This window comes from Pteropus medius, unplaced genomic scaffold (genome assembly GCF_902729225.1).
Source record: "Pteropus medius unplaced genomic scaffold, Ma_sr-lr_union100, whole genome shotgun sequence".
Taxonomy (NCBI): Eukaryota; Metazoa; Chordata; class Mammalia; order Chiroptera; family Pteropodidae; genus Pteropus; species Pteropus medius.
Genome location: NW_024349803.1, coordinates 21,133,619 through 21,160,754, shown reverse-complemented (window position 1 = coordinate 21,160,754; position 27,136 = coordinate 21,133,619). Strand labels below are relative to the sequence as shown.

The 27,136-nt window shown below is 60.2% G+C and overlaps 2 protein-coding genes across 2 annotated transcripts in view; both read right to left on the bottom strand.

The window, feature by feature from the left end:
* Positions 1–868: 868 nt before the first annotated feature.
* GNAI2 (G protein subunit alpha i2) lies at positions 869–20,189 on the bottom strand. Its single transcript, XM_039837824.1, has 9 exons — positions 19,915–20,189; positions 6,849–6,891; positions 6,464–6,605; positions 6,125–6,285; positions 3,748–3,876; positions 3,234–3,363; positions 3,003–3,156; positions 2,519–2,733; positions 869–1,859 (listed from the first exon to the last, which is right to left on the bottom strand). Exons 1-8 carry the CDS (start codon positions 20,030–20,032, stop codon positions 2,543–2,545), a joined length of 1,068 nt encoding a protein of 355 aa, XP_039693758.1. The 5' UTR covers positions 20,033–20,189; the 3' UTR covers positions 869–1,859; positions 2,519–2,542.
* LOC120581935 (uncharacterized) overlaps positions 20,108–27,136 on the bottom strand; it is an 11,211-nt gene continuing 4,182 nt past the window's right edge. Inside the window, exons 2-6 of the mRNA XM_039836815.1 lie at positions 23,624–23,814; positions 23,413–23,494; positions 23,032–23,216; positions 21,220–21,283; positions 20,108–20,302 (exon numbers count right to left, since the gene is read on the bottom strand). Coding sequence (XP_039692749.1) covers positions 20,108–20,302; positions 21,220–21,283; positions 23,032–23,216; positions 23,413–23,494; positions 23,624–23,814 — 717 coding nt within the window. The remainder of the gene's footprint in view (positions 20,303–21,219; positions 21,284–23,031; positions 23,217–23,412; positions 23,495–23,623; positions 23,815–27,136) is intronic.

The window sequence follows — 27,136 nt, the reverse complement described above, 5'->3', positions numbered from 1 at the left end:
GCGGCCTCCGCAGTACCCGGTGACGTCAGCCTCGGTGAGGCGCCCACTGCGGCCGAGCGCGGGCTGCGGCGCCCTCTGGTGGACGAGCTCGCCTCCGAGCCCCGCCCAGTCGGGCCTGGCCTTCACCTTGCCCTGCTCAGAGGGTCAGGCGCTTGCCCGGCCCACCCCACAGGCACCCCTGGCGTTTCCTTATCCATCAACATGCGTGCACTTCCCAATAGCCTCCTGGAAGCCTTCGTACTCTTTGAGCCCTAGTCCCAATGCAGTCCTCCAGGACGCCGCCTGGCTACTCCCACACTGAAGTATAGCACCAGCCTGTCCCCACCCCCCGCACCGGGCTTGGAGGGCGCCCTCTGGGGCAGAGGCCCACATTGTTCCCAATTTTCTGTTAAGTCAAGCCCAAGGGGCCTCAGTTCTGGGCAACATGTTGGACTGGGAGACTGGAGGGTGTGCAGGTAGCTGTAGTCTACCTGGCTGTGTGACCGAAGCAATGTCTCTCCGCCTTGGGCCTGGGGGGTCGGTCACAGTTTCCTTCTACACTAGACTCACGAGGCACCTCTCCTGCTCCCAGTATGGAAGAGTCCCTTAGAACAGCTCTTTAAGAGATCTGGCCCCTGCGGTTCCAGCAAGGTTTGAAGGCTGCCCCAGGCCCAGGACCGCAGACGCGCTGGAAGGAGAGCGGAGACATATGGGCCTAAGCAGGTATATCCTCACCCAAGTGGGAAACCCAAAGCACTGAGCACTGGGCCTGAGTCTGATTTGGAGAGCTGAGCACCCGGGGGCCCGCCACCATGAGGGTTCGGGTCCAGATCCGCCATCAATCACCTTGGGACATCTCTGGGATAGAAGAATGCTGTGCAATCTCTGGTATTTTTCTTTCTACATTTTATTATTTCAAACCAGGTGAACAATTCCATAAAACGTGAAAAAAGCAAGGAAGTGTTCAACGCTGAAGGACCCGGCCTGGGGCGAGGGCTCGAGGGGCTTGGCCCCTCAGCAGGCAGCGGTGGTTCCTAAGTTAGCGCTAAGGAGCTACATTTAGGTTAATGGAGCCACTGGGCAGGGGCCCTCCGTGACGTTGGCAGTTGTCCGGAACAGCCCTTGGAACCCGATTCTGTGGCGGGCAGGGTGGGCCACCGCCTGCATAGGGGCAGCCAGCGGAGGGATAGGTGTAAACACGCAGACACACTCAAGGCACGGAATCACTGGAAGGGAGTTGGGTGGGTGCTGGTCAGGATCAGTTTTAAATAGTTTTTCTCTAAAAAGTTTTCTAGGTTTGCAGGTTTCTTTCTTTTTTCTTCTTCTTCTTCTTTTTTTTTTTTTTTGCTTTACTTCCATTTTTTAAAAAAGCTACGAGAGTGAGCAGGTGGACTGTGGTCTCCAGGAATGGTGGCGTCTCACGCTTCTTGTGCTTTTTCCTTTGGGGCCTCCAAGCGGCTGAGGGGGTGGGGTGGGCAGGAGGCTCCCTGTAAACATTTGGACTTGGGCTGGGTCAGGGGCTGGTGCTGGGTGAAGCCAGGGGTCCCAGGCTGGAGAAGTGGGTGCCCCTCCAGACACAGGTTTTGGGAGATTCAATATGTGTTCCCCTCCCCCGACGCAGAACAAGACGATAGTTAAAACCAGAACAGATGCCCAGGAAGGGGGTACCACAGCCATTCCCAGCACCTGCGACAAGGAAGGGCTTCAAACAAGGAGGCCTGTGGCAACCCCTCCCCCAAGTCTCTGGAGCTGAGGAAGGGGACGGGGGAGCCAAGAATACAGAGAGGAGAAAAGCGGCTAGGGGAGGGACAGGCGGGGAGCGTGGTCCTCTTGGCCCCCATCTTCCTCAGGGGTGTGGGGGAGCACAGTCAGCGGTGGCCCTGGAGATGGGGGACAGTGAGAGCATGGGTTGGGATGTAGCCAGCGTGTGCTTCCCTCCCACCTCCCTTGACAATGACCCTCACCTTTCTTCTCAACCACTCGTTACCAGTGACACATCCAGGAGCCAGTATTTTTTGTGGGGTTATGTGGGGAGGGGAGTCTGTAGCACTGGCAGAGTCTTTCCCACCTCCCCCAGGGCCAGTGGGGCCAGCCTGAGCCCAGGACCCTCAGATAGGTCCGAGGGAAAAACATCAGGGACGAGCACTGAGCTGGTCACACTGAGTAGCAGGCAGCTGGGCCCCTCGTCATCCAGCCTCCTTCAGGCTAGGCCAATGGCCTGAGGAAGTGAGTCTTCTCCAAGGAAGGTGGGGACAGCCCTCTAGTTCTTTCCCAGTGCACGGCCAGGCGATTCTGCTGTCTGGACCACTGGGCAGAACAGAGCCCAGCCCTACCTGTGCTAGCTTCTCAGAGCCTTGCACTGAGTGGCCCTCCCGACTCACCACCCTGTGCCCCTCCTTGTCCTCTGCTCTCCTACTGGGCACCAAGTTTCCCTACCCGCACCTGGACCTTCCCCAGCCCCAACCGCATCCCTTCTCTGGGCTCGGTGGCCCCACTTTATTCCTACCCAGCTCCCTGCCTGGCCCCCCCTCTGGCTCACCATCCTGCCAGGCCCTGCTGCCCCTCAGAAGAGGCCGCAGTCCTTCAGGTTGTTCTTGATGATGACGTCAGTGACGGCGTCAAACACGAACTGCACGTTCTTGGTGTCGGTGGCGCACGTGAAGTGCGTGTAGATCTCCTTGGTGTCCTTGCGCTTGTTCAGGTCCTCGAACTTACTCTGGATGTAGCTGGCTGCCTCGTCGTACTTGTTAGCCCCTGCGGGAGGCAAAGAGACAAAACGGTGAGGACCGTGATGCGCAGACAGCAGGCAGGCCCGTCCCACACGCCCAGCAGGTTCTGTGTATGTGAATGGACAAGCTATGAAGTGTGTTTTGAGAAGGGCCCAGCGAGTGCAGGCGCAAGTACCCAGGCCTCGGCAGCACCATCCCGACCAAGAGTCCCGCGGTTGCCCCTCTGTCCAGCAGGGGGCGCCGGCGGGCTACCTGGTCACCACCAGCACCTTCCCAGAGGCCTAGTCTCCACACCTGTGTACTCAGGGAAGCAGATGGTCAGGGGACTGTGTGTGATCTTCTCCTCGAACAGGTCCTTCTTGTTGAGGAAGAGGATGATGGACGTGTCCGTGAACCACTTGTTGTTGCAGATGCTGTCAAACAGCTTCATGCTCTCGTGCATGCGGTTCTGGGGGGCAGGACAGCACCGTCAGCACCAGCCATCGGCCCCCAATCCCCAGCCCCAGTGGCCTCTTGGCCTCTCACCATCTCCTCATCCTCGGCTAGCACCAGGTCATAGGCGCTCAAGGCTACGCAGAAGATGATGGCTGTGACGCCCTCAAAGCAGTGGATCCATTTCTTCCGCTCAGACCGCTGCCCACCCACATCGAACATCCTGTGGAACACAGGGCTGCCTCAGCTCTGGAAAAGGGGGTTCTGGGAGCGGGACCCTGCCCTATTTCACAAGTCAGCCAACCGAGCACAGGGGCCTGCTCAGAGTGGGCAGCTGCCTTCGTGGAATCCTCCGCACTTGTCCACCTCCCTGTTCCTGGGCCAGGGCTGGTCAGCAGGGAAGGCTGCGGCCACACAGGGCAGGGTCAGCAGAGGCTGAGCCGCTGGTGACCACACAGGCTTGAGAAACTTCAGAGTGAGGCTGGGAGACCCTGGACCAGTCCCTCCCTCCCAACACAGCCAGCAGCAAGCAGGCTCTGGAGTAAGGGTCCCGCCCTCTGTCACTTCAAAGGCTGGCAGGTCTCACCCTTCCACTCTGCCCACTCACTTGAAGTGTAGGTCCTTGAAGGTGAAATGTGTCTCCACGATGCCCGTGGTCTTCACACGGGTCCGTAGCACGTCCTGCTGTGTGGGGATGTAGTCACTCTGTGCGATGCGCTCCAGGTCATTCAGGTAGCTGGGGATGGGGTGGGGGGTCAGTGGGGGCCAGCACTGGGCCTCCTTACTGGGACCCCTGCATTAAATTCATCTGGACTAGAAGCCCTTGCCTCCGGACGCAGAGAAGGGAAGGAAGCCGGGGCATCACCCTGCAGGCTAGGCCTCTGGGAGGAGGTGCAGCTCCGTGCAGGCCAGCCCAGCCCCAGCACCCAGCTCTGAGCCAGGCCTGCTTCAGACAGGATCCAGGGAGGTGGAGCTGCAGGAGACGGGGTGGGATGGGGCAAACTAATTCTTCAGTGAGGGATTTCGGATGCGAATCAGAGCAATTATGGCACCGTCTGCAGAGGAGCCTGGCGTGTCCCCTCGATGTGGAGCTGGACAGGTTGGGGGCTGCCTGGCCCAGTGGGCTCTTTGCCTAGCACCCAGTAAAATCTGGGTTCCTCAGGGGAGGGCATTGACACCTGCTTGGTGGAAGCCCCAGGAGCTCCTCATTACCAGCTCCCTTGATTAGTATCATCACCCGCCCTGGGTCCTGGGGCCAGTCTTGCTGCCTGCCTCAATATCCTTGCTGTGTCCTGGGGGCTGGGCCCAGGCTTCCGAGTTGCTGCCCAGGGCTGCTGTCTTCCTCCTGGGGCCAGCCCTTGGCTCCCACCAGCAGCTGGGCCAGAGGTAAATGACCTCAGAGACAGAGACAGAACAGAATAACAGGAAGGGCCATGGGGAACCATGACGCATGTGCTGTGATCTGCATACCATGCTCCGCCCCCTACCGAGAGCCTCCGGTCTGGAGCCCCCATGGCGGGTTCCATACCAGCCTCTTCCTTCTCAACAGGTGGGCTCACCCCGGGGACCCACTGCTCCATGGCAGCCTTGGAGAACTGCTGTAAAGGTGGAGAGTCTCTGTCCCCTGTAGCGTCCCAATCCACTCCCCACCCTAGTGATCTTATCAAGGCGTAAACCTGCTCGGGAGAGCAGGGCCCGTGTTTGATGCTGAACCCCCACCCAGAACAGCACCGGGCACCCAGTGGGAGCTTAATGGGGAATGAAGAAGGGGACCAGGGAGGAGTGGGAAGTGGCCTGGAAGATAGCTCAATGCCTGCCCTCCTTGAGAATCCTAGGCACTGAGGTGGCAATGGTTGACAGAGCTCACCCCTCCCTGCCCCTAGGATCTAGAAGCTCCGCTGGCGCTGAGCCTCTGCGACCTCCGGGAGGGGCAACACTGAGGCCCCGAGGCCCCCCGCCCCCCAGTGCTTGGCAGTGACCGCGCAGCTCCTGTGACGGGCGTGTGCTCACAGGGAAGTTCGGGCCACTGCAAGGAGGATGGAAGTGACTGTCCATGTAACCAGGGCAGGGCTTGGAAATCATGGCCAGGCAGACGGCCTCCCACCCGCGCTCCTGAGGCCCTCGCTCCAGGCAGGCTCACAGCTGGATGGCAGTGGGGGTGGGAAAGGGCTTCCAGGTGGAGGGACTGGCTTAAGCAGAGGTAGGAGAAGGAGGTGAGTGTACAGGGTCAGCAGCCTATCTGGGGGGCACCATCCAGAGCCTGTGGATGTCTCCCACAGCCCCGCAGCCATCAGCGCTGGCCGCCAATCTGTCTTTCCTGTTCCCCACGGGGTGCTCAGCACCCTGCACCAGGTACCCTAGGGAAGAAAGCTGGGGGATCACCCTATAGGCTAGGCCTTTGCAACTCCTGGGACCCCCTAATTCCCCCCCCTGATTCCTCTTCGCACATCCGTCACCTCTCAGTCGATCTCCTCCCCTCGTGACCCCCACCCCCTGCCAGCATGAACTTCCTCCGTGACCTCAAGCACAGCCAGCACCCCAGGAGCCTACACGTGTGTCCCTGCCTGGAAGCCCTCCCCCTTCCTCCAGCTCATGCTCAGAACTCAGCCCAGGCAGTCCCGCCTCTGGACCACCCTGACTCCCACACACTGACACCCTAAGTTGTCGCTGCTTGCAGACTTATCCGTTCCACTTATCACTGTGTCCCGGAAGCCTGCACGGGGTCTGGCACAGAGTAGGTGGCAGCGAATATAGAATGATAGCATCTAAGGACAGATTAGACTCAGATGGCCTGGCGGGGACTCCACAAGCCACCCTACCGGGCCTTCCTCCTGGCCTCCCATCCCGAACCCAGACCCACCAAGGCCTTTACTGACGGTCAAAAGCTTCATAGAGACTAACAGTATGTTTCTGAGAGTTCTCAGGCTCTCGGTCCAGCCTGTAGTCCAGACCACACCCCGCCCGGCCCTGCCCCTGGAACTCACTAGGCGGCAGAGTCGTTGAGCTGGTACTCCCGCGAGCGGCCAAAGCAGGTCTGCACACCATGGTCAGCCCAGAGCCTCCGGATGACGCCGGACAGGTCCTCAGGGAGCACGCCCTGTTCCTCGGCCGTGCAAGACAGCGCAAATAGCTGCCTGGCGTCATCCTGGGCACAGCAGCGTGTGGTCAGCCAGTCGTAGAAGCGCACCCCCCACCCCACCCCTTGAGAGCAGGGAGGCCTCCAGAACGGGGCCTCGGCTGGGGTGTTCTCGGGTTCCCCAGGACACGGTTTGCCCGAAAGCCTTTTGGGAGGTAGGCAGGAGTGGGGGTGAGAGTCCACATACCGCACGGGAGGGGTCGGCAAAGTCAATCTGCAGATTGCCCATGGCTTTGACAATGGCCATGATGGACTGGATGGTGTTGCTGTAGACGACCGCCCGGTACTGCCGGCATTCCTCCTCTGAGTAGCCATCCTCATGGATGATCCTGGCGGCCAGGGGTGAGGGGTTAAACTCCATATGCCATAGGGACCTCACTTGCCACCCAGGGCCGCTGGGGCCTGCAGGGACCTATTCCAGAGAGGACAACACTGCCCTCGACCCACTGGGACCTGAGGATGGATGACTCTGAGAAGGTCCCACGCCTGGCTAAGAAGGGCTGGGCAGTACAAGCCCAGGGGAAGAGAGAGGGGATCGAGGTTTGGAGGCTCCTCCCACGCCCGGCACTTACTTCATCTGCTTGACAATGGTGCTCTTCCCTGACTCCCCAGCACCTGGAACAGAGGGCGCAGGCAGTCAGGGAGCGGGCCACACAGACGAGCAACTAGTGGTCCAGCCATCTGTAGCCCCAGAGGCAGAACTCACCCTCCTCACCAATTGCAAGATGAGGTGGAGGCAGTCAGGGCTGGTGGGCAGCAGAGCTACCAGGCCTGCAGCTGGCAGGGTCACAGGAGTCAAGGCAACGTGGGCCACCTGAGCCCCATGGTGGACTCTTCCCAGACCTTTGCCTCACACTATCTCCACTGCCCACCGTGGCTCCCATTGCCCTGCTTGAGTTCAGGGGCTTTGGCTGGAGACAGGAGGCCAGTCCTGCAGGAGTCACCCTGTTATTCTCACACATGCAGCCTCGCCACGCTGGCCGTGCTCACCAACATGGCCCCTGGACAGAGCTGGCAGGAAGGAGCCCCGCCCACTCCAGCGGGGCAGCAGCCCACTTCTGCCTCACTCTGTTGCCTAGGGGCCTGGGATGGGCATGGTGTCCTACTCTTGCCTCCCAGACATGGCCCGAGGCCCAGCCCGCCCCTGAGCAGATGGTGACCAGGACCTGGGAGACACACAGTGTGACATGCATGCAGGCAGGCACACACACGCACACCCCATACTGACTCAAGATGCTTCCCTGGCCTGGCAGACCACACCCTGTATTTCCCCTTGGCCAGTGCCAGGGGATTTGCTGGCACTCTCCTGAGCATGTCATGGCAGCCCCACAAACACACACTCTTTCTGCTCCCATTTTACAGACGAGGGCGCTGAGGCTCAGGAAAGGCAAGTCTGGTCCCAAGATCACGCAGCCAGGATTTGGGAGGGCAGGGAACACACAGGACCATGATGCCTGGCCTGCCCAGCCCTTCTCAGAGCCTATGGGAAGATGCTCTGGGTGGGTGTTACAAATAGCAAATTCCCAAGAGACTCAGAGCCAGACCTGGAGGGGTGCAGCCCAGGAACCCGCATTCCCCAGGGAGTCTGTGCGGGGAAGTGTGAAGACCAGGAGGGCCACCCATCCTCCCTGACTGGGAGACGGAAGGGGCAGAAGCAGGGCCTCACCTCTCTCCCCACGGGTCCTTATCCCGAGCTCCAGGTCAAAGGCACTTCGGATGGGCCCAGCTCGCCCTCCTGGCCTTTGCCCACTGTTTCCTCCGCTCCTGCCATCACCGTCAGCCACACCTGTCTGGAACTGCCTCTTGCCACCTCCAGGCCTTTGCTGGTCACATCTGCCCCATGTCCCAGTGTCCCAATCCTTCTGATCACTGTGGCAGGTCTGTCCCTCTGAGCAGCTCAGCACGATGAGTGGGGAGGTCACACTTGGGGACCTGGCCCCCACATCCCTCAGGGTCAGTTAAGACGACCTCAGAGGAAGAAGTGGCGAACACACAAACTAACGTGGGCAACAGGAATAACAAAGCAATAATAACCACGGTGAGGCTGTGAGTGGCGCTCACTCCACGGCAGACGCGACTATGCTGAGCACATCCCCTAACCGCACAGCCACCTGAGGAGCAGTTCTGTTCTCACCCTACGTGACAAATAACGGAACTGAGAGAGCCTGCTGTCACATGGTTACAGTCCCCTCTGTGTGTGGCCCACCTCGCCTGCCCTGCAATTCCTCTTAGAGCTGCATTAAGTGCCCTGTACTGCAGCTGAGCCACTGGGTTCGCAACCTGCCATTCCAGGCGGACACTAGTCCGAGTCTCTGCGGTGCCCCCCAAGCAGCAGCAGGGCTCCCCAAGGCCCTGGCCGTCCTGTCTCTGCCCTACCCCCCACCTCAGATCCACATAACAGCAGGAGAAACTGAGGCGCAGCCGTGGCGCTCACAGGGGTGGGCCTGCGTATGGGCACAACCTAGTGGCCTCCCTAAGGAGAGTGGTCTGGGTTCGCCTAATAAGTGCCACCAGCTGCCTGGAATCATGGCTTCTGACTGTCCCAGGCCTGCTTCCCAGGATAGGGGAGCACTGGGAGTGGCACAAAGGTGCAGGCTGGGGCGGAGGTGGGGAGGTGAGCCCCTCTATCTGTTCTGCCCCTGGACGCCAGAGGCACCGTGCCAGTGTACTCCCCTGGGCGTGGGCTCCAGTCAGGTGGCAGCACCGCTCTCACTTCACTGGGCGTGGCAGTGAGCAGCCAGGACCCTGCACACTGACACTTCCCACCCGCTGAGTAGGGGACGTGTGGAGAGAGCCTAGAACAGCCCGACAGTGATGCCCGTTCCCCAGGGCCCCAAATACCCATGGGACAGCGACGGCGGGATTGGTCTGCTAGCCACAAGGGCCAGGTGACTGCCTGGCTGTCCTTTCCTCCCAGGCACCTGCTGCCACAGAGCGGGAGGGAGCACATCCTGGAGCAGAAGAGCCGAGAGCCATGGAGTCTCAGCCAGGACTGGGGGCCAGTGAGGCCGTGGAGGCCGCGGATGTGAAGTGATAGGTCAGATCAATCACGCATCTCCTGCCAGGTGAACCGAGGCTCACTGATAGCTATCCGGGGACAAGGACCTGAGGTTAGGGTCAGGCTTGTCCCCTCTTCTGTAACTCTGGAACCCCTGTCCACCTGAGCACCAGTTTCCCTGTCTGGCCCTGGGACCACTCTCTTGGTAAGTGGTGTGGGCAGGGCAGTGACCTCGCCCAGTGATGGGGATGACACCGCAAAGTCGCTTTGCATCTGATTTTCCTAGCAGAGGCAGACCTGGCAGACACCAAGGCAGGGGGCATCTGGGTAAGCCTGGCTGGAGCCAGGACGCCTGCTCCGCTGCGGTCAGCTGAGGGTCCACTTCCCTGTCCCCTTAGAGCCTCGGTCTCTCTTGCTCTCACATTCTAAGAGTCAATAGAACATTCTCTGCCCCGAGCAGGGGTCACTGTAGAAAGACTCCCATTTGACAGGTGGATGAACCAAGGTCACAGAGCCCCCATCCCTGGACTCAGCAGGAAGGAGTGGTAGGACAAGGGTGTGGTACTGGCGGCCAAGCAGGAAGCAGTGGGGAACATCAGGACAGAGTCGGGGTCATGGCCCAGGAGCAGCTACAGCAGAGCAGGAGGCCGAGGGCAGAGGTTGGTGGGATCACAGCATGACACCCGGGTGAAATGGGTGGGACGAGGACCCTGGTTCTCGGGTGGCCCACCAGCAGGGCACCCTGGGAGCTGTGGCGTAGCAGCCTCACTGCCTGCCCCCCAGCGGGCCCCTTTCCCATCGGGGCCTGCAGTGCTCCCCGTCAGATACGCTGATACTCGGCGTGCAGTCTGCTTGTACCCTGCTGACCCTGGACACCCAGTCCGTCACCCAGCCCTGCACCTCCCCCGCAGGAGGGGGCTTCACCAGCTGGCTCCAGATTGCTGCAAAGATGCTGGGTGGAAAAACTCAGCCAACAGAAGGCGGCAGGAGTCTCCCGCCCACAGAGGGCCCCGCCAGGCACTCCATCTCTAGCTGAGTGAGACCACAGGGGCCCAAAGAGACTCCCTGGGGTGGCCACAGTGTTCCCACTGGGGTGGACCTCTTCCCACCAAAGAAACCTGTGCAGCCCCTGCCCCGGGACGAAGCTGCTGGGCCCCCGGGGTGGTAACTGCCTTGACGTGTTGGGTGACAGCAGAGGGCTGCTCCGCGTTAGAATATCTGCTTCCACTCTGGGGGCGCTGGGCCCCAGCGGAGGAGGGAACAGATGGGGGAAGGGAGACAGTCCCATGCCACCTGCCTAAGCAAGGCCAGCAGGCCTCTGCAGCAGACATGTGGTCAGCGGTCCAGTTGCTTGATCCCAAGCTCCGGCCTTCGGATTACTGCTGCCTGTCCCCCTTGCACTCTCTGTGTCCGACACGAGACTCTGCCCTGCTGGGAGGCCCTGGCAGGCTGCCACCCTCTTTGGCCTCGGTTTCCCCTCCACAGAGGCCGCCAAGCCTCGAGTGGCCAGCCAGCCCATCTCCCACTTTCAGATCCTCTCCCAGAGGGATGTCCAGACCTGCCACAACGCTGGTGCCCACACTGGTCCTTCCTGAGACCTCCAAGAGCTCCTGAGACCTTCCTGCCCATTCTTGGTACCTCCCTTACCTCCCCCTAGGAGAGGGGTGAGGGTTAAGCACAAAGCTCTTCTCACAGTGCCGGGCACACCGTGGGCATTGAGATAAAAGTTATTAACGCGATTTTTCTACTCTTTGGAGGATTACAGATTTCCCCAGACCTCTCGTTTCCTGAAGCCACAGCAACCACAACCTGCAGAGAGGCCCGCTGGGGCCATCGCATTTTAAGGAGAGTTTCTGAGGCTTTCAGACAAAGAGCAGGGGAGGGCGATGACCAGTGGCTGACTGGCTGACTCAGCAGCGGTAGCTCCCTGCCGGGACTTGTGCAACCTGGGACTGGAGTCAGAGCCACGGACTCCTCTGCTGGCTTTTTGCTTTGAGTTCGTCACTTCCCTTCCACGCCACCCAGCACTCGTACCCAGCTGTGGCCTCCTTCCTGCCCCGGAGCCCTACGGCAGGCACTGCTCACCGCCTGCCTGCACTCAGGCTGGGGAAGAGGCCTCCCTGCAGAGGCTCCTGAGCTGGTGGGCTCCCCTGGAACACGCGGGGGGACGGAGAGCAGCCAGCTGACGTGGCAGGCCTGAGGGCAGAGATTCTCATAAGCAGCAGTGGCTGTGACCACAGGAGAGACTTGGGCAGCAGCCCAGCTCAAACCCACAGCACCAGGCCCGCCCCCACTGCCACAGCCCTCAGGCCTACCCCGGTGGGGCACAGGGAGGAAGGCAGGGGTGCAGCCCACCCCAAAGGCAGCCCGGGCACCACCTCCCACTCCCATCCCGGGAAGGTGCCACGTCTCCAGCCCGGCCCCGTCGTTCCGGGCCCCCAGCCTCACCGCCACCAGAGGGAGCACAGCAGCCAGAAACCCGGCAGAGGCAGTGGGGGCTGGGCAGTGCTGGGGAGCATTTGTTTCTGAAAAGCAGCGTCAGCTAGGGCAGCTGGGGGAGGGGCCTGGACCCTCACCCATCGCCCCCTCCCGAGCCTGGGAAGCTCTGGGCCGGCAGAGACACTGCACCCGGGGAACAATGGGAACGGGAGGGAGGGGAAGAGGGCCCGCCACACAAAGGCGCCCGAGCCCCGCCCCTGGCGGCTCTTCCTTCCTCCAGGTGGTCCTCTTGGGCCCCCTCACTCCCTCCCTCCAAGGAGGCTCAAGCAAGGCTGGCACCGTGGGGGTCGTGGATGGGCCCTGGGACACCCCCGTCCACATTATGTGGCCTTGCCTTCTCCTGGGTGCCCCAACGAACCCGGAACCTCCCTCCCACCAGGCCCTGCCACACCTGAGTCGCCTCCAGCGGCTTCCAGGGGTTCGTGATGCCCATCAGAGAAGCACTAAGAACCAGGGCTTGGCCTCCTGCTGTCCAGTCAATGCTCTCTGAGCAAGGGCCACCAGACAGGGAGAGGGCTTTCTGGGGGCAGAGCTGGGTCTCCATCAGTGGGACCCTGCCCACTATACAGGGGGAAACTGAGGCACTGAGCAAGGAAGGCCAGCCTGGAAGAGAGGAGGCCCTGAGACCTGTTCGTTGCTGGCCCCTCAGGACATAGGTCTCACACTCTGCAGCAGCCAGAAGATGCTGGACAGGCCCCAGGTCACACAGGAGCCAAGCAGAACCTCTGGGAACCTCCCTGGGGAGGGGAAGGCCACAAAACTCGGATTCGGAGGCCAAGGGGCATGAGGACCAGCCTCGGCACCTGTCATGCTATGTCAGCCCACACTGCAGACACATTCAGCCGCCACACAGTTCCACCATGGCCTGCGTTCACAGCGGAAGCCCGCGGCAGGAACACCCTTCCTTCACCTCTGGACGACCCCTAGTCTTTGGACCAAGCTCAGGAGCCCCCACCCTGGACTGTGACAACCCCTGGGCCTGGGCTCAGTCCTCGAGTCTGGTGGTTGTGGGAGGAACACGCATCATGTTAGGGGCAAAGCGAAGTGCCAGGCTGCCTGGCGATGGGCTGAGTATGACCACGAGGGACATGGGCTACGAAGCAAAAATGGGGGCAGCTGTATGAGGACGAGGTTGCTTGCGGCCACGTCGCAGATTTCTGACTTTGAGCAGGAAAAAAGATTCCTGTAGTCGTGGGTCCTGCCCACCAGGGCAGACAGTCCCCTTTCAATACCTAAAAGAGGAATGGAGGCCAGTGGAGACAGGTGCCCGGGCACACGGATACACACGCACCATGGCGCCTGTCTGTCCTCCTGCCTGGCCACGGCAGTTGGGGGCAGGTGGTCAGAACCACTACCCGGGTCATATGTTGGTATCTGCACTGATTGGGTTTGTCATGTCATGTCCCCGAGCCTCGGTTTCCTCATCAGTGAAATGGGTGTAACGTCAGTCCCAGGCTCATAGGGTTAAATAAGCCCAGGAAGAGTCTAGCCCCACACAGAGTCAAGGCTCCATCAGAGACAGCTGCTGTTATCCCCAGAGGCCATGGGAAGGCACCTCCAGGCCCAGTGGGTAGTAGATGGGGGGGGGGATCCTCAGGCTGGACCAAGGACTCCTCTGTCTACCCCTAGGCAGGGGAAACCCAGAGTGAGCTAATCCCGGGGCTGCTGCTCCATTTCCGGGCATTCATCTCGGCCTGCAGCCGGCCTTCCGGTTTTGGAGGGCAATGGCCGCTCGGGAACCTAAGAGCAGCCCTCTGCTTTCCTGCTAGCTCTCCAGTCGGCGTCCCTCTCCCAGCCACCACTTCCTGTGGTCAAAGGAGGGGCCTGGAATCCTTCTCAGAGGCGCCACCTTCCCTGGGATCCTGGGCCCAGGGGATGCTGGGGCAGGCCAAGGGATGGAGATGCCTGAACTGACTCCGATCCAGCAATGATCTGTAGGGCAGTCCAGGGGAGCATGCAGATGAGCCTGCGCAGGTGGGGCTCACCTTCTAGATACCCGGGTTGACAGGGCTCACCCCCCACACCCAGTACAAAGGACTAGCGGCCCTCTGGCCTCTTCCTCATTTGGGCTCCTCCTCCTCCAGCTGCTTCCTCCTTTTCCTCTGGTGTGGACACCGCTTCCCCAAGAGGCCCAGCCCTGCCATGCAGACTCCGCTGCCCCTCTTCCTGCCCCAAGCACAGTAGGTGCTGCCATCGACATCTCCTTTGCATATTTTGAGGCTGTAGGAGCCTTGACACCCTGGAACCCACCAAGCCATAAGGCTACCTTCTTACGCTACCCACTTTAGGCTTTGGCTTGCACTGGCCTGGAACTCACTGCCAAGCCTTGGATGTACATGCGAAAGTGCCCAGCAAGCGGCTGGTTATTCCAGGGAGATTATTCCTCCCAGACCACCAAGATGGCCACAGCCCCAAGAAGCAGCACTGGGGGTGAGGGTGAGGGTGGGTTGGGTTTAGTATGAACAAAAGATTCAGGGTAGTAGGGATGGGTGGGGCAGGCAGAGAGGGACCCACCCTGTACTTGTGGCTGAGGGAGGGGCTGCCTCAGAGCATCAGGTACCAGGGCCACCATCAAAGGGTCTAGTCCTCTGCCTCCCCAAGGCACCTTGCTAGGTATCCCTAGATGGGGCCCATGAGCTGTGGCCCAGCCAGAACCTGTTGCTCCATCCCCGTCACTGAACTCCTAGGTCAAGTCCCACCCCGAGCTATTGGGAAGATGGGACAGAGCATGGCCACGGTCCTGTCCCCATCTGTCCAGTCCTGCCTCCCCCACAGCACCAAAGGGTATGGTGGGGTGAGGCCACGGTCCCTCCGTGGCTAAGAGATTATGTGGACAAAGCTTTCTCCATCCTGTTCCTACCAAAAGAATGGGTGGCTTTTAGAGACAAAGACCAAGAGACACACAGCCAGGGACAGATATTAAGGGCAAGGTGTACAGGACCAGTGTGCCTGCCTGTGGCTCAAGTCACCTCAAATCCCAGCCTCTACAGTGCCGGAGGCCTAGAGACCTCATTGGGACCCCCGCTTCCAGCACTACCCGGTGTCACTTGCTGGGCAACGTTTTCAGGCCTAGGATACCAATAATGCCACCCAGTGACTGTAGCTCAGGCCAGCCCAGGGCCAACCCCTGACAGGCTGCCCAGGTCCCAAGGGGCCCCTGATCGTGCCAGCCCCCACCTGGCAGCCTAGGCTCTGACTCAGGCACAGTGGGTGGCTGGAGGCTGCCTTGGCCTGGCATGGGCGGGCACTATGCTCCCCAGCTGCCGACTTCTGCCTCCAGCCACGACGGCCTCTCTGTGTCCTTACCACTGCTTGGCCCTCCGCCTAGGTTTTGTACCCCCACCCTCCTGAGACCCCCACAGCGGAGCTCCAGCACCACGTCCTTTGCAAAGCCACCCTGATTCACCCAGTCTCCTAGTTTGAGGGCATTCCTGAAGGACCGGGTCTCACGCCTACTCTGGACCTGTGACCTCTCAGGTTGCCTGTAGCAACACTGGGGTTGTGGGCGTGGGCTGAGCCCAGCGGGACTGGACAGGACGCAGGCAGGAGGGGTCAGAAATGACTTAGACCCCTGCTCACTCTCTGGTACGGAAGCTCCTGCATTGCCCGCTCAGGAAGACAAAGCCTCGCCCGGCCTGGGGGAGGGGTGGGAAGAAGAGACTGGGAGGCCCAGGCTGCCCCGCCTCCCATTCAAATGTTAATGAGCTCCAGCCGAGATGGGGAAAGCTGGAGAAAAAGGGGGAAGGGGTCTAGAGGCGGGCCTGGGTACCCAGATCCCCTGGAAGGTTGCTCAGCCCTGCCCAGCCCCCAGAGGTTGGGCTTAAGGTCCCCAGGACTGTCTGTCACTCCAGCTGGCGCCAATTGTTTACATGCCTTGTCTCCCCACTTGCTGTGAACAGCTGCCTGAGGACAAGAAAGGGGGTTCCCCGGGGCCTCCATACTGGGGCCAGGAAGGCTCTAGGACAGGGAGATCCCTTCCTACCAAACTCTTGGTTCTGTAGGAGTCAGCAGAGGGTCCCTCACTCATTTTCACACCTCTAGGCTCTGATGTACTGTCCCCAAACACCTGTGGCTGCAGGCAGGCACCCCAGGCCTCGGGTTCTGGATGGAGATCAGGGTGCCTACCAGGATTTACCTGTCACTAGGTTTCTCAGCCAGTGCACTAGGTGGGAATGGGATTTGAACCTAGGTCTGGTGACCTCAAGAGCTGATCTAAGGAAGGTAAGCCCTCCTCCCCGAGGCTACGAAACACCTGCCCAAGGGCTTAGGGACCTAGGCCAGGCCTTCCTCCCTCAGTGCCCTTGGTGAATTGGTCCCTCTGCCCCCAATGCCCAGCCCTAGCGAATGCTGCTCATTTTTCAAGGCCACCCAGAGGCCCTCTTCCCCAGGAAGCACCCTCCCCTGCTACCGAGCCGGCCGGGATCCCAGGCCTTCTCACTATCTCCAGTTAGACCAAGTTCCCTCCCTGTTCACGGATGTGCTCAATAGCTTCGTTCTTCCCATACACACTTAATAGGCACCCACAGTGTGCCAGACCCTTTGCGAGAGACAGACAGGACAAAGGCCACAAAACACCTTTCTTTTTCTTTTGGTAAAACTAATTGAGCCTTTGTGTGTGCAGGCTGTGCAGGCAAGGCCAGGAATCCTGCTCCGGTCTGCTCTGGTCTGAGCACCTGGGCTGCAGGACGGCCCCAGCCCCAAGAGCTAGACAGGCCTGCAATAGTCCCCAAACAGCCTGAGCTGAAAGGAGGATTGTCAAGCCACTCTCCCCCAGGAACAGCTGGAGCCCATACTGTGTGTCGTGCCCTGTGACAAGCTGTAGACTGGTCCTCAAGAGTTCTGCACACGGCAGGGAAAGGGCTGTCCCTGAGGGGCCAGTAGAGCCTGTGGTGAGACCAGGAGGAAAAGAGGCTAAAGAACTTTTCTTCCACTATCCGCCCCAGTTCTGGCCATTGGCCCCACATGGAGCCCTTGTCACCTCCCAGAGACCACTGTCTTACTCCTTCCTCCATCTACCCACCCCCAAGACCAAGTTCAGACCAGCAGCACTTCTTCCATTCGACAAATGGGTAAGCGTCCAACAGGTGCCAGGCTCCATGCTTGGCATGGGAGACTCAGAAACGAACAGGACACAGTCCTGGCTCTGTAGTCTCAAGGGAGGGAAGCTGTGACCCATAGCAAATACCATGCTCCAATGATGGAAGCACCAGGAGCCGGAGGAGGTGCTTCCCCAGCCTTGGTGAAGCGGGGCTGTCGAGGAAGGATCCTGGGTAGTGATCCCTGAGCAGAGCCTTGAGAACAATCAAGTAGGAGCGAGTTAGATGGAAATGGGGACAGCGCACCAAGTGAAAGGAACAGATGCCGAGGGCCGGGGCGAGAGAGAAGTCCTGCAGTTATACCCGGAGGCTCCGAGGAGCCGACGATGGCCACTGTTTCTCCTTTCTCTCTAGGCTGCCCACACAAGCCTATCCTAGCCAGACAGCCCCAGACACAAACTCTGGCTTCCTTTCCCCTAAGTGCCCAGCCCGAGGGCTCAGATTCCGCCTGGGGATCGCCCGTGGGGATGGGGGCTCTCCCTGCAACAGGGCTGATCTCGGCAACTCTGCTCCGCCTACCAAGCTGCCAGGAACAACCCTCTCTCACAGTGTGTACCACAACTGCGTCCGCCTGGGTGACAGTGATGTGCCTGCCCGCTGGCAGGACTACCCAGGACTGGAAGGAGCCAGTATGCGGGTGGGGCAGCAGGCGTGGTTCTGGCTGGGAAGAAAGGCTGGCAATTGCCCAGTGTGAGTCCCGTTGCCTGGACAGTCCTTCCCGCTATGTGGGACAGGTGCCCAGCACGCTGAAGCTGCCCAGCTGGGCTCCAATCACCTCCTTGTACCTGGACTGGAAAGGGATGGCCAGCCAGGACCCTTCCCCAGGCAGCCATGGCAGATTGGGTCTTCAATTTCCGGCAGAACTTGGTCTCCCAGACCCCTGGCAGTGCACCCTCTGCAGGGCCTTAGCACCCATCCCACACTCACAGAAATCTCCATGAGTCCCCTACTCTCCCCACCATGGGCCCAGGCACACCTCTGACCCCAAACTGTGAAGCCCAATTTACGGACAAAGCGAAGTCAGAGGGGCAGGATGCTGAGATGGATTCCCCAGCCTAGAAAATGCTGGGGACCCTGCACCCCTGGTTGTGCCAGCCCCGTGTGGGAGGGGTTGCCAGGCCCAAAACCTGATCTGGGCTCCTAGGAGCAAGACCGTTGGGGTAGGGTCTAGACACAGAACAGCCCAGAAGCCCTGTGTCTCCCCAGACCCACGGCTCAGTTCCACATCTCAGCCACCACAATAACTGTGACCAGCCTGGGAGGGGGCTGGCTAGAGGTCCCTGGCCAGACACCGGGGAGCAGCAGCACAGGAAGCACCCTTCCCAGGCCCGGCGGGCAGCAGTGACGGGCATTCCACCGCGGCGACACCCACTCACTGCCGCGGCCGCACTCGGAGCTCGGAGACAGGAAGAGGCAAGCGCCCAACGCAAAACAGCCCAGGAGGCTGGGCCGCCGCCCCTTCCCGCCCCTTCTCTTCCTCCCGCAGCGGCAGCGGAACGGATGCCATTTTGAAACCTCGGGGCTGTGCCCCCGAGGCCAGGCCCCCAGGGATAGTCAACAGATGAGCGAATGACCGGAGACACACTGTCTCCCGGCCACTCGCCCAGCGTGAAAAACCCCACTTTTCACAGCCTGCGGACCCCACAGCAGCTCTAGGGTTGAGGAGCCACACCCCCCATACACCGTCCAGCCTCCAATGCTGCTGTAGGGACCTCCCTCCTTCCAACCCTGAAACCTCTCCCAAATCGGGCTGCCACAGGGCACACCTGCTCCCGGTGGGAAGCTGGATGCGGACAACTACAGGGCCCACAGTCTTTGCAAAAGTCCACCTCAGATGCCCACCCCCACCTGGCCCCCCAACTCCTCATCCAGCTGGTCCAACACATCCCTCGTAGGGCCTCAAGATCCGAGGCCCACACACTCTCAGAGGCCACGTCCCAGGCCTTTCGGCCCAGGGGGCTGCGGAAAGCCCGGCACCCACCAGCAGATTTCAAACCGCCTGCCAGGGCAGCAACATGTCGGCTGGCTGTCTCACCACTTCCACTTCCCCCCACCCCTCAAGCAGCCACCATCTTCCCTGGCCTTGGAGGCGCCACAACCCAAACTCCTCCACACTCTCTCCTACTGCCCAGACCTCCCCCTTACCAGCCCAGAAAGGCTTAGAAACTGGGAAAGGGATGGCCAGAGGTATCTCCCCGAGAAGCCGAGGCCTGGTCCCTCACCCAGAGGGACCAGTAGAGCCTCCAGTCCAGCCACCTGGGGGTGGGGGCTCCCTCCTCCCAGCAGGGCCCGACCGTGCAGGAGGGTGGGGGACTCTGGGGAAGGCCGGAGTGTGGGAGAGGACCTGCGGGAGGGGGAGCAGCGGGTTTGAGAAGTGATGCCTGCAGAGGGGGACCTGGTGCGTCAGAGTACAGGAACGAGGGAGTCTCTAAGGTTGAGGTCCCTGGCGGAGAGAGACTCATGAACAGTCTTGGTTTCTTACTTGAGAAGGTCCTTTGGGTCAGAGGAATTTTAGGTGGAGAGATAAGATTGCTTGTAGAGATGAGACACAGAAGGAAGGAGGGAGTGGGGGCCTGGCAGGGGCTCTGGGGATCCTCATGCCCAATGGGAGTAGGGGGAGCAGGTGAGGGGGAACAGGTGGTCCCCAGGGTGGCAGCCGAGTGGGGTTCTGGGGATTTGGGTACAGTCTAGAGAAGGCTGGAAGGACAAGGCAGGGACTCCGAGGGTCTGTGAGGCTGGTCGGCAAGGTGGACGGTCTAACGGGGTTCTGGGCAGTTTATATTGGGGCACTGGTGGTTGGGTTTGGGGGTTTGGGATGAACTGAGGGTCTGATCTAGAATCTGGGCTACGGATCGCAGGTCTAGGCCAATCCAGAGTTTTGAACCATTATTTGAGTGTCGTGGCCAGGCCGGGTCTGTGGGTTCAAGTCCAGCTGCGGGAGTCCAGCCCGAGTCTGGGAGTTCCAAAGCCCTAGCCTGGAGGTCAAAGTCCTGTTAGGGGTCTCGGGCCGGGAATCGGGGGTCTCAGCGCAGGGCGCGGCCTCACCCAACAGCAGCAACTTCACCTCCCGCGCCGCCTTCTCTCCGTCTTCTCGCAGGTTCTTGTCGATCATCTTGGAGCGCTCGGCCGCCGCCTTGTCTTCGGCGCTCACGGTGCAGCCCATCCTGCCGTCCGCCGGCCCGGCCGCCGCCCGGCGCCCCCACACGGCCCCCGGCCCGGCTCGGCCCCGCGCGACCCACTACGCTCCCGCCGCCGGCACTCTGCGGGTAGCTCTCGGGTCCGCAGTTCCGAGCTTCTGCGGGCGGCGCCTTTCAGGGCTCCGCGCACGGACGGCGGGGCGGGACGGGGGAGGGGACGGAGCGAGCCAGGCCCGGGACTGGGCCGGGGCGGATCCGGAGGCGGGGCCATAGGAGATCCGGGGCCGGTGATTGGCCTGAGGGCGGAGCGAAGGAGCAGTTAAGCACAGCCCAGGCTCGGGCCGGGGCTGGAGGCGGAGCCAGGCCGAGGGAGAGCCGTAGGGGTAGAGCCAAGCCCAGAGGGATTGGACTCCGGTCGGGCTGCGGGCGGTGCAGGGTTCCGATTGGGCGTGGAGCGCCTGGGGCTCGGCGGCCCGACGGCGGGGGCGGGAGGATCTCGTAGCCCGAGGGTGGGGATCCGGTGCACCTCGCGGGCAGAGCAGGAATCAACCCTCAAAGGTGGAGGAGGCGTGTCCTCGTCACTTGTTAAACTTAATGGACCCAATAAACTTGTTTCGGGATCTACAGAGCCTATAGCCTCTCTAGACTGCGGTTTTCTCTGTCCTAAGGAGGGTTTGGCCCCTTGTCTTTCTGGGTTGGATTTTTTAAAAAGTCTATTGCCACCTGTACACCTTTGCTGGGGAGACTTTTCTAGTCATCAAAGACTTATCCGCCCTTCTCTGAATTTCTAGGAGGCGGGTAGCCATCCTGGGACGCAACCAGGATCCAAGGGAGGAGAAGAGGGAGAGAGGTGCCAACTGACTTCTGGAAACTTAAGTGTCCATGATCTTATGGCCTGTCCCTACTAGACAGTGGCTGCAACCCTATGACTGGACAAAGGTGGGGTAGAGGCAGCCGCGTTTCTAGTGGAACAACCAGGGAAGCCCCAGCCCAAAGACGAGGAAGGTTCACAAAGTCAGGAGGGGAGCTGGCCACCAATGCTGGTCGCCAATGCTTGGCCACCCACAGCCCCCTCCTCAGCAGATTCCCCTCTCCCTCACCCCACACTACCCACACACATCTTGTTTCAGCCCCCAGTCCTCAGGCCGTCTGCTCTCCCTGGATGGTCTGTGTATCCCCATCTGAATGGCTCCCTTGTTGAGAAGCCACTGGCCTGTAAGTCCTCCAACAGTCCCCCCTGGGCTCCCTCCTTCCTGGAGCCAAAGCTCAGGCAGGCACTGCCACAAGCATGCAGCAGACATGGTGAAAACACATCATGCCCATCCAGGGACACAGACACTCAGAGATATGCTCTATACATGCCTCTAATCCACAGAACACTATGAAAATGGGCACACACCGCCAAGAACATAGCCTGTCCGTGAATAGACTCGCCTCTTCCCCCACCAGCTCCACCCTGTGCTTGAGAGCGATCCTCCCTCCTCAGGCCTCCCCAGCCTGCTCCTAGCAACAGCCAACAGCTCTTGCAGTTGCTGGGCAACAGGGAGAAGCTGTCAGCCCCTTAGAGGCCAGGCTCACCAGAGATGGGCAGACACAGACCTCAACAATGGAGGTGAGGCGGGATGGGGCCACTGGGAGGCATGGTCCTCCCCAGCCCCAGGCCAGGTCCTGTGATCTTTGCACCAGTTAGCCTCCCCTTCCAGTTATGTGTTCTTCCTATCAAGTCCAGCAACCCCTGCTTCCACCCCTCCTGCTGCTCCCTCTCCATCTCCATGGGGGTCCCCAGGGCTATGGCCAGGCCTCTGCTTGCTACTCCAGTCACATACCTCCTACTCCAGTGGCTCAGAACCCCACACAGCAATCTCCAGCCCAGCTTCTCCGATGACCGCTAACCCTGTGTCCACCACTACTCTGAAGCCTCCCCCAGACACTTGGGACACCCCCGCTCCCACTCCTGGGCTCCCACTCTGTGGCCTCTCACCAGCCAGAGCCATGACCCCGCCCCCCTGCATCCTGTTAGCTTCTTCCCCTCCTCAACTCCCCTCAAAAGTGTCCCTGTTCTGTCCCCATAGTCTCTTATTCTAGGCCTCAGCCTCCTCCCTGACTCCGCTGTTTCTCCTACAATCCATCCTCTACATGGCAGCCGGGGTGGAAGGGATCCTGCTGATAGAAATCATCACTCTCTTGCTAACAAACCTTCTGTGGCTCCCCAGTGCCCTGAGGATAAAGCCCACACACACTGCTTTGGACTGTGCAGGAGACAGAGGTGGTGGAGTGGATGTGGACAGCAAGGACTCTGGGGAGCAGTCCGCAAACTCGCCAGCTGCATATTACTTTGGACAAGTACCAGGAACACCCTGTGCCTCAGTTTTCTTATCTGTAAAATGGGCCTAACATACTATCTACCCACCACACTGGCTGAGGTCAGGACAAAGGAGGAAACGCAGGTCAAATGTTCAGAATGCGTGTGGCCTTCAGTGGGGTGAGTTGTTACAATAGTGATTTCTGCGAGGCCGTGTGTGGGTGGCCTCTGACCAAGGTTCTCCTCGTCTCCCTCCACTTGCATCACCCCAGCACCCCAGCATTCTGACTTGCTCTGCTCTCCCCATCCCCTCTCTCTTCCTTCCTGAGCCCCTTCCCCACTCGTTCCTCCTCTCCATCTTTCCCTGCCTGGCTGTGAGCTGGGCCTCTCTGATTCCCAGGGTCCTGAGGCTTCCCCATCCCCAGTCGGATCCCGGTATCTTGATGGTGAGTCTTTCCCACCTAGGTTTCTGATCCCAGACCCTTGGCAGCATAATCTTTGAGGGTGGCAGGTAAATATTTGTCCAATTAAATTAATGAATCACACAACCCCTACCCTGCCCTCCTAACGGTCCCCTATCCTGGAGCTGGGAGAGGTATAAATAACTAATTCTGCTGACGCTGTAAAAATATTTGCCATGGTTGTGTGCAGAGAAGGGAGAAACTGAAGTCAGGGAGCCTCCTCGGCGGAGGTGATGTGGGGCGTGCTAGAGGGAGAGGAGACTGTCCCAGGAAGAGGGAACGAGGGAGGTGGCACTGGCAGGGTGGCTTTGGGAAAGGGCCAGGGAGAAAACCAAGGGTCAGATCTGGAGGAACCCCTTGCTTTGCAGCTGGCCAGGACTCATCCACGGTCATCCAGTGAGGGACACACAGGCACTTGCTTCCTTCATACTGGAGAACCCAGGAGTCCTTTTGAAAGATGTTTTAGGGGCAGGGAGTAGCTGCCTAGCCAGGGCCTCATGGACACCAAAGGAGGTATGATCTGTCCTTGTGCACGCCAGCCCAGTGTCACCTGGACTAGACCACAGAGGACAGTGAAATGACATCCAGCAGAACTGAGGGTAGTACTTCAGTTGGAATGGAGAAGTGGCAGCTGCGAGCTTACCCGGATAGCTAGAATAGCCTTGGGGCTCACCACAGGCCACAGAGTAGGTCCAGCTTGTCCCGAGTTCCTATCTCGCACTAGGCTAAGCAGGGTGAGGAACAGAGACCCCCTCAGTGGGCTGTGACGCCCCAGCCTACAGGCTCCAGGAAGGGGAAGCTGCCTGGCACTTCCCTAAAGGCAGTTTCAGGGTGGGTGTGTCTGCCCCACTCACAGTCCAGGAACAGGCAGCAGCCCACAGGGATCCCCAGAGTCCAGGATACTGACCACCCCACCTCCATGGCTCCCAGGTGGCAGTGAGTTCTGGCAAGGCCTCGTGACCACCAAATGACAGCCCTGCAGACAGGGCCTCAGCAGCTCCAGCTTGTAGATCTCAGTGGCTAGAGCTGGCCCCTCCCTGCAGCCCTGAGCCAGGCTCCGCCTGCTGGTACATCCCCTGCACCTCCCCCTTCCTGCTTCTTGGCCCAGCAGCAATTCTGAGATTGGAGTCAGCTACCCTGCCTTCTATCCCTTCCTTCAAACCTCTCTTCCCAGGCTTCTCTCCCACTCAGAGGAACAGTCTTAAGCCTGGGAGACTTTGGGGTCCAGGGTCTCTCTTCCTGGCAATCCATCTCCTTCAGAGACAATTGGCTTTGGCCTGAGAACTCAGGCCCCAGCACTCCTTGCCAGAAGTTTCTGGGTGGGCTAGGAAGCTTTACCTGACACAGGGGGAGGAGGAGTCATCTCTTCAACTAGTTTACTGTGAATCTATTGTGCCGAGAGCCCTAAGATGACAGAGGTGGCTGGGACCCTGCCCTCCAAGCGCACCTGCCAAACAAAGTAGAGAGAAATAAACCCTACAGTTTGGGAGGAAATCAACAGGGTAACCTGAGAGCCACTGGGAGGTGTGTACGCAGGAGGGAAGAGTCCGAGGAGCGGAACTTGAATGTCCAGAAGGGACCAGTTGGGCGACAAGCCAGGAGAAGAATGACAGGTAGAAGCAACTGAAAGTGCAAAGAGCCTAGGGAAGGAAGGGGCTGGATGCTCCCGGAATGGAAAGGAGGCCAGCCTGGCCAGAACAGTGAGAGCCCGACGGACAGTGGGGTGACAGAGGGCTGCCATGAGGCATCACGGAGAGGCAGGGGGTTCCCGTCCTCAGGGGACGCTGAAGTAGGGGTGAGTCTGAACCTGCAGCAGGTACCAGCATCTCAAAGCTAGGGACTCATGCCTGGCCCTGCAAATCCAACTTGTCTTGGCACTCAGGGTGCCACTGATATGACTGGGGGAGACCTGCCCAGTGCCTCGGTAGGGGACCCGGGAACCCTCAGGGCTTTGGGGCCAAGGTCTGAGTTGAGCCCTCCTCCTTGTCCTTGAAGAGTTCATGGCTCAACTTGCCACTGAACCTGCCATATACACAGTCTCTAAAGGCCACCTCCCCTGAGAAACCCAGGTTCCTTAGAGGACCCGGGAAATGATAATCAACCCTACCCCCAGGAGCCACTCCTCGGCTCATGTTGTCGCCTCTATGTCACGCTGTCCAAAGGCTGGGACTGGGAGCCTCTCCCGCGACTCCTTAGGCCTTCATTAGCGCTGCTTCCTGGAATTTAATTGAATGAAGGAGCAAAAACAGCACTAATGAAGGCGATGCAATAGCAAACAGTCCACGAGGTGCCTCCAAGGCTCAGCCACTTGGGCTCTGGGGCTTCCTGTAGATCAGAGGTCCCCAACGCCCCTGGCCATGGCCCAGTACTGGTTCGTGGCCTGTTAGGAACCCGGACCGCATAGCAGGAGGTGAGCAGCTCACGAGCTAGTGAAGCATCATCTGTATTTGCAGCTGCTCTCCAGACCTAGCAAAGCGATCTCGGCTCCACCATCAGGCATTAGATTCTCATAGCACCAGTCCCTGGTGCCAAAAAGGCTGTAGATTGTGGCTGGGAGTGGAGTGGGGAGAGAAGAAGGAGAATGTGTCCTGGGAGGGATGCCGGTCACTGAGACCTGGGAGCATGGGATGTTACTCTGCTTAATTGCAGGGAGCAAATGCTGCAACTGAAGGCAACTGGACGGAGTTAGAGAACTGAGCCTGATTGGGGACTGCTTCAGGCTCGTGGAGAAAAGCTTTAGAGATGCCATCAGCTAGTGCAAAGGCCCTGAGGTGAGGACCAGCATGGTGTGTTACAGCACAGTCCAGGCTGTGGAATAGCGCCAGCGGGTAGTCAACAGAGGCCAGATCATCGGGGCATGGGCAGGAAGAGTTTAAATTTCGTTCCAAGTGCAACGAACTACTGGAGGGTATTAAGGCAGGGTGACATGATCTACTACTTTAAAGTTCCTTCTAGCTAGTATGAGGAGTGTCTTCTGTGGACAAGAGAGGAAGCAGGGCGGGAGGCAGGAGGTGGCCGCCATGTAGTGCAGGAGATGAGGGTTCTGCAGTGAAGCCTATGGAGACTGAGCTGCTCCCGTCCCCTAGAAGGGAGCTCTGGGGAAATGGGGGGCACATGTGACTGCGTTGAGCTTATTTCCTCCAGCAGGTTTGGGCTGGAGAGCCCCCTTCAGCCTTACCCACAGGTGTGGCCTCGCCTCCATGTGGACATTGTTCATTTAAAGAAAACCAGTCTAAGAGGGTTCCTGACGCCCCCATTCCCGCTTCCCCACCTTTGTGCTCCTCCCCTGCTGGAGTTTCCATCCCATTTCTCCATCGCTAGCCCTGCCCCTGGGTCTCGGCCAGCGCCAAGCTCCCCACGAACCTCAGGACTGTATTTCGCAAGAGAAAAGGCTGGGAGTCTCAGGAGTGGGGCCGAGAGCTGCGCAGAGTGCAGCCACGCAGACCAGTGCTTATCGGTCCACCTTTGGGCTCCCGCCCCGACCCCGCACCTGCCCTGGGACCCCGCAACCCTTCCTGCCCCTGCCCCGGCCCCGGCCCCACCACAGTACCCTCACAGCCCCGCCTCCCCAAGTTCTGGCGCCCACGCCCCGCCCACCGCGGTCTCCCCCAACTCTGGCCTCCCCCGCCAAGCTCAGGCCGGAAGCGGTCCCTGCGCGCGCTGCCCCGCCTCTTCCGGGGCCTCTCTAGGCCGAAGTGCGAGATTTCAGTGGCCGACAGCCACCGAGCACGGGTTCGCGGGGCAATGGCGCCTCCTGGCGGGCCTGGGTTGCAGCGCGGGAGCAGAGGCCGGCCCAGCCCTTACCATCCCGCGGTCATCTCTCCTCCCGACTGATACTCAGGATGACTCCCACCAGGCCTGTTCTCCCGCCTCGTTCGCCTCCGGTCCTGGCACTGCCTGTGCCGATCTGCCACTCCGGGGCCAGACAGGCCCTCCCTGCACAGGGCAGCCGCCGTTCGGCGCCCCCTTGCTTGGAGCCCCGTGTGGCGCCTCAGCGCCCTCACCCTTCTTTGACCCCAGCCCCAAGGCCCTCCTCCAGCCACTTCGGCCCATCCTTAGATCATCCTATGATACCCGCCTTTCTGCTTCCTCTGGTCCTGGTATCTTCACACCCTCCTTCACACACTCTTCTAGGACGCTCTCTTGCCTCCACCTCCCCAAATTCACAGTGGAGATTAGATGCTGATTTGGATGATTATCCCGATAGGCACTTCCCCTGCTTCCTGAGGGTTGGGCAGCTCTGTGGCCATCGCCTGCGCCCAGCCCAGAACCGGTGCGCAGTGGGGAGTGGGGGCCTGCCAGGGGTCCCGGGGATCCTTGTGCCCAATGGGAATAGGGGGAGCAGGAAGGGGTAACAGGTGGTGCCT